Below are 5,867 nucleotides of genomic sequence, written 5' to 3' on the forward strand. Positions count from 1 at the left end.
CGGGGGGCGGGGCGGGGGCGGGGCTTCCCCGCGGCCGGTGGGAGGTGGCCGCCGGCGGGTGGGCGGGCGAGGACCTTGGCGCTAGCCTCCTGTATTTCACAGAAGGCCTCCGGAAATGGATGGTGCAGCACGGTGGGGACGGCTGGGTGGTGGAGGTAAACAGGTCGACGGTGCCTGGGGCCCCCTCGCAGACCTGCTTCGTGTCTTCCTTCAGGTGAATGCCCCTACCCGCCAGGGCCAGGCCCGTTGTGAGGAAGACCTGCCTGTTCTCATTGACCTTTCTCCCTCTTTCCTAGCTGGTGTCGCAAAAAGCAGGTGTTGGACCTGGAGGAGGAGGGTTTGTGGCCAGAGCTGCTAGATAGTGGCAAGATTGAGATTTGTGTCTCTGATTGGTGAGTATGATGACAAAAACACTGACCAGGCGCCGTGACCATTGCGTGGGTGACTTCACTGAGGCCGCCCCTAACAATCCCTTATACAGATAAAGGAATGAAGCTCAGGGAGGTGAATGACTGAACCCTTGAACCCCTCTCCTCACCCCCAAATGGAGCTGGATTGCAAGATGCCAGATTGGATCCGGTTACGGAAGACTTGGCCCAGCTTCCTCTTGTCTGTGAATGACATGCTCCTTGCCTTAGAGGACGCAGTGTAGGACAGTTAGCTAAGTTGACATTCTGGAGCTAGACTTTCCAAGTCCCTGGCTCTGCAGCTTTGTGGCTTTGGCCAAGTCCCAGTGTGCCTCGGTTTCCCCATCTTTACAAGATAAGGTTACGTGTCAAGCACATAGCCAGTGCTTTATAAGGGTGAACTGTTTTAGTTGTGTTTTTTCAGGCTTTTTTTTTTTGAGCCTTGATCCTCTGAGAACGTGTATTTCAAGACCTCAGATTTTTCAGAGCTTTGGGAGCAATCAAGAGGTTCAGAAAGGGGAAGAGATTTGCTCTGGTGGCACAGCTAGGGAATGGTGAGACCTGGAATTAGGCCCAGACTCCTCTGACGGCAGAGCTGACGCTCTGTAGTGATGGTCTTGAAACGAGGGCGTGTGTACGCGAAGACTTTCCAAGGGATACGTGACCCAGATCATTTCAAGGGAGGCAGTTCCAGATCTCTGCAGCTGTGTTCCCTGGTTCTAAAATTACCACCTACACATCACATCTCTGGTGGCAACATCGTATGGCTGTCCTTGTCTGGTCCCTTTCTCAGTGTCCTCCAGTTTTCCAGAAAAAGCAAACCCCTCACTAGGCTCTGTGGCCCGCCTCAGGTGTACAGACTCCGGGAGAGTTCGGCAAACTGACTGCTTGAAATTTCAGCCTTACCAAATTCACTTTTACTTGGTCTTTTTGTTTTGTTTTTAAGTAGTCTCCATGTCCAACGCGGGGCTTGACCTCATGACCCTGAGATTAAAAGAGTTGCATGCTCTACTGACTGAGCCAGTCAGGCGCCCCTCAACTCACTTTTTTTTTTTATTAAGATTTTCTTATTTATTTGAGAGAGGCAGGAGAGACGGATGGAGACGGAGAGAGAAAATCCCAAGTAGACTCCTGTCTGAGTGCGGAGCCAGACGTGCGGCTCAATCCCACAACCCTGAGATCGTGACCTGGTCGAAATCAAGAGTCAGACACTTAACTGAGCCACCAAGGCGCCCCCAAATTCACTTTTCACTAAAGACACCATAACTTACCCCCACTCTGCAAATCCATCTCATTAGGAGATATGTTTTACAATAAAATTGTTTTTAATTTAGTCATTAATTATCAAACTGTTTAACATATTTGTATTGTTTTGGTCAGCGGTGTGCCCTTTGATTGTAACAGTCAGTGGTTCCCAAATTTTGCTGTTCATTACAGAGGAACACTTAAAACTCCCAGTGCCCACGTCACACCCCATTTCAGTTAAATCAGAGTGCCCGTGGGTGAGAGCCGGGTCTCCGTATCTGAGAAGTTTAGAGCTGACTGCAAAGTCAGAGGGCACAGTCCCCAAGACCAGACTCACTTCGACATGAGCTGCAAGTCTGGGGGACCCCAAAACCACCCTCACCTTCGTAAAGCACTGGGAAGACTCCTAGAACTCACTGAACTATTGCATGATTACAGTTCATTACAAGGAAAACATAACAGATCAAAAATGAGCCAAGGGAAGAAGAGCTAGGGCAGCATCGAAACAGAAGTACCAAACACAGGGGGCGCCTGGGTGGCACAGTGGTTAAGCGTCTGCCTTCGGCTCAGGGTGTGATCCCGGCGTGGTGTGATCCCAGCGTTGTGCGATCGAGCCCCACATCAGGTTCCTCTGCTGGAAGCCTGCTTCTTCCTCTCCCACTCCCCCTGCTTGTGTTCCCTCTCTCGCTGGCTGTCTCTGTCAAATAAATAAATAAAATCTTAAAAAAAAAAAAAGAAGTACCAAACACAGAGCTTTTGTTGCTCTCTCGGCACAGAGTCAGGATGCAATCCTGCCCCGGCTTCCGTGTGACAATATACACGGAATATTGCCGACCAGGGAAGCGCCCCTGATCTTCATTGCCCAGAATGTCTACTGGGGCTTCATCCCGTGGTGAATCTGGGACTCCTGGTCAGCTGATATCACGTGACATTTCCTATGCCACGTTGTTGGGTCTTTCTGGAGTGGCCAGCCCCCATGGTGAGACTGTCTGTGTGGGTGTAGCCAGCCCCCACTGGAAGCACGTTGGTACGCTATCCAGTATGACCCAAGGTCCCCAGGCAAACAAAGATACTTCTGGCAGCCATAGGAGTCCAAGGGTCCAGAGAGGACCTCCCAGAAACAGAGCAAGTGCCCCCCATACCTCCGGACGGGCTACATTCTTTGCATTACAATATCTTTTCAACATTCCAGATGATCCCAGTCTGCAGGCAAGTCTGGGAGCCACTACTGGGTAATAATTCAGTCCCAAAGGAGAATGTTAACACTTAGATCTTTATGGTCACGGGAAAAAATTTTAATTTCCGTTTACACATGTGTATTTTGGTATGTGGTTGGCCAAGCGCAGTATGGAAGGGCAGTCTTTTGACCGGGCAGAAGAAAATCAGAATATGTCCCTTTTACACGAGGACAGAATTGTGTGGGAGAAGTAGAGCAGACATCTAAGTCTAAGAAGTAGAATGATGTGAAGTCTCTGAGGGAAGAAACTTGTGTATTTTTACAGCCCATTACCCTTGAGTTAAACTTTTAACTTCTAGCATCAAAAGCGTACATATGTTTTTAAGTTTACATATTTAATTAATTCATTCATTTGAAGTGGATGTATTTTAGGGATGTGACTCTGAATTATCACAGAGTGAACACATCCGTGTTACCACCTCCTTTCCCATCATTACCCACCCAGGGGTAGCTGCCATCTTGAATTCTGTTACCATAGATAAGTTCTGTCCATTTCTGTACTTACAGAGAGTCCCACAGTATATTTTTTGTATCTGGCTTCTTTCAACTACATGTTTGTAAATTGATTTCTATTTCTGTGTCACTGCAATGAGTTTGCTTTCATTGCTGTATAGTATTCTGTTATGTAAATATACTGTAATTTATCCATTTATCGTCGATGGACATTGGATGTTTTTGTGGTGTTGTTGTTGTAGTTTTTTTTAATGTTGCTGGGTATCCTATCATGACTAAATATATTTAGATTCCTGTGGTCCTTTTATTTTTTTATGTTTTATTTTTTTTTAAGATTTTATTTTTAAGTAATCTCTCTACCCATGTGGGCCTCGAATGCTCCACCAACCGAGCCAGCCAGGTGCCCCTCCCATGGTCCTTTTCAATGACTGATAGGAAAGTTGTACTTTAAAATGTCAACATACCCACTGGAAATTACTTACATCTTTTGCCACTGTTTACACGTAGAATGAGCAATTTCCATTGTCACCTTAATAATATGGGAGGAGGTGACTTAAGGGCACTGCTCTGCGTCACTGCTTCAAGAATGCATGTGCTTGTGGACCAACTGGGGACCTCGTTTAATGCAGGTTCTGAGTCACTGGGTCTGTGGTGGGGCCAGACTCCCAGGTGACACGGGTTGTACTGAGCGGAGGGCTGTGTTTTGGATTTACATGCATGGGGAGGCCATTTGGGGCGGAGGGAGGCAGACACCCAGAGAGACGAGGTGGGCATGTCCAGCCTTCAAGGCCTCCCTCCTCCCACAGGTGGGGAGCCCGACACGACAGTGGCTGTATGTACCGACTCCTTGTCCAACTTCTAGATGCTAACCAGACTGTCCTGGACAAATTCTCTGCTATGCCCGTCCCCATCCAGCAGTGGAACAACGATGTCTGCTTTCAGGTGAGTCTCTGGCAGGGGCACGGGGAGAGGGTGGTGGGCCTGGGAAGGTTATCTGTTCCATCTTGTGGTTTCTATAAGGAGGGCTCTACTGGGGATGCCTCTGGCTCCCGTCTCTTGGGCAGTTGCTTTCAGACAATGGCTGGAGCCGAAGGGCCTGGTGGTGTGTGTGTGTGTGTGTGTGTGTGTGTGTGTGTGTACATGTGTATGTACAGCAGCTGGTGGCTTCACTTAGTCCCAGAGCTTCAATGTGGGCTCTCTCTGTGAGGGCTGGTTTGGATTTCCTTGCAGCATGCTGCCTCGGGACAGCCAGCCTCGACTTACTAGTACCTCAGGATTCCACCAGGAAGGTTCTAGAGAAACCAACAGAAGCTGCATTGCCTTTTCTGACTTAGCTTTGGAAGTCGCTTGGTGGAAGTCACTCAGCATCACTTCCGCCACGCTCCTGGTTATGAATAAAACCCACCCACCCAGACTCAAGGGCACAGGAAGTAGGACGAGGAACCATATGATTCTGCTGAGCCAGAAGGCCCCAGGCTCAGCTTTCGAGAAGAAGGCTGTGGCATAACACGGCTGATCTCTTCTCTACCTACAGGTCACCCACGTGTTCTCCAACATCAAGATGGGCGTCCGCTTTGTGTCTTTCGAACACTGGGGCCAGGACACGCAGTTCTGGGCTGGTCACTATGGAGCTCGTGTGACCAACTCCAGTGTGGTGGTGCAGGCCCGGCTATCTTAGTGGAGGGCTGTCCTTGCACAACAACCTGACCAGTGCCTTCCAGGACTGGGGACCATTGGCCAGGACTTCTCATTAACTAAGGGCACGTACCTCCCTGGCATCCTGGGTACTCCAGGATCCCTTTGATGGTCCTCCCGGGCCCCCTCTTCAGGTTTGGAAAGTACTAGAAGAAAGTTCTTTCTTCAGAGCTACCTACTGCTGTTATAGGGCAGTCCTCCCCCCGGAGGCCCTCTGATTCAGCCCCAGTCCCCTCTGCCCTGTCTCCTCTCCTTTCTGCTTCCAGGGGGCTTTATCAGTCCCTTTAGAGAAGACCGCTCATCTCTGAAGTACCATCTCCCCCTTATGGATGGGAGAATTCCAGCCACCGTGGGTGGCAAACTTAATCCCCCGCAGCTTCAAGGCTGGGACCAGGTCTCACAGCTGAGAGCCAACCAGCTCAAAAAATGTGTGGAGATTCTCAAGGACCCCTGTGATTGTATGGTGTATAAATTATTTTTTATTTTGAAATTTTCCGCAAACATGGAGAGAATAATATATCAGCAACAACTATCTGCCGATCATATGTAATAAATTTTATTATTTTGCCAAAAGTGCCTCAGATCTTTGAAGTTGGAAATACCACGTTACTGGTTACTCCTTGGTTTAAAAGCAACAAATTATCCCAGTGGGGGAGGGGAAACTACAGAAGAAAACTCCCAAGAGAAGGGGTTTTAGTAGAAAGAAGGGAAGAGTGAGAACAGTATTCTTTCCCAAACCTTGAGGAAATCATCGCTTCAGACAAAGATTATCAGTCAGGGTCAAAAGCCTTAGGCAGACAGTGAGGGTGGGTACAGCATCACGGTGACAC

At 48.8% G+C, this 5,867-nt stretch overlaps 1 protein-coding gene across 1 annotated transcript; it reads left to right on the plus strand.

The window, feature by feature from the left end:
* Positions 1 to 26: 26 nt before the first annotated feature.
* LOC100470548 (F-box only protein 27) lies at positions 27 to 5,610 on the plus strand (the record flags this gene model as incomplete). The annotated part of the gene is made up of 4 exons (XM_011234943.3): positions 27 to 214; positions 297 to 392; positions 4,149 to 4,284; positions 4,877 to 5,610. Coding segments are annotated over 4 exons (564 nt in total), but the record flags the coding sequence as incomplete, so codon positions are not given.
* Between the last annotated feature and the right edge of the window lie 257 nt (positions 5,611 to 5,867).

This window comes from Ailuropoda melanoleuca, chromosome 12 (assembly GCF_002007445.2).
Source record: "Ailuropoda melanoleuca isolate Jingjing chromosome 12, ASM200744v2, whole genome shotgun sequence".
Classification (NCBI taxonomy): domain Eukaryota; kingdom Metazoa; phylum Chordata; class Mammalia; order Carnivora; family Ursidae; genus Ailuropoda; species Ailuropoda melanoleuca.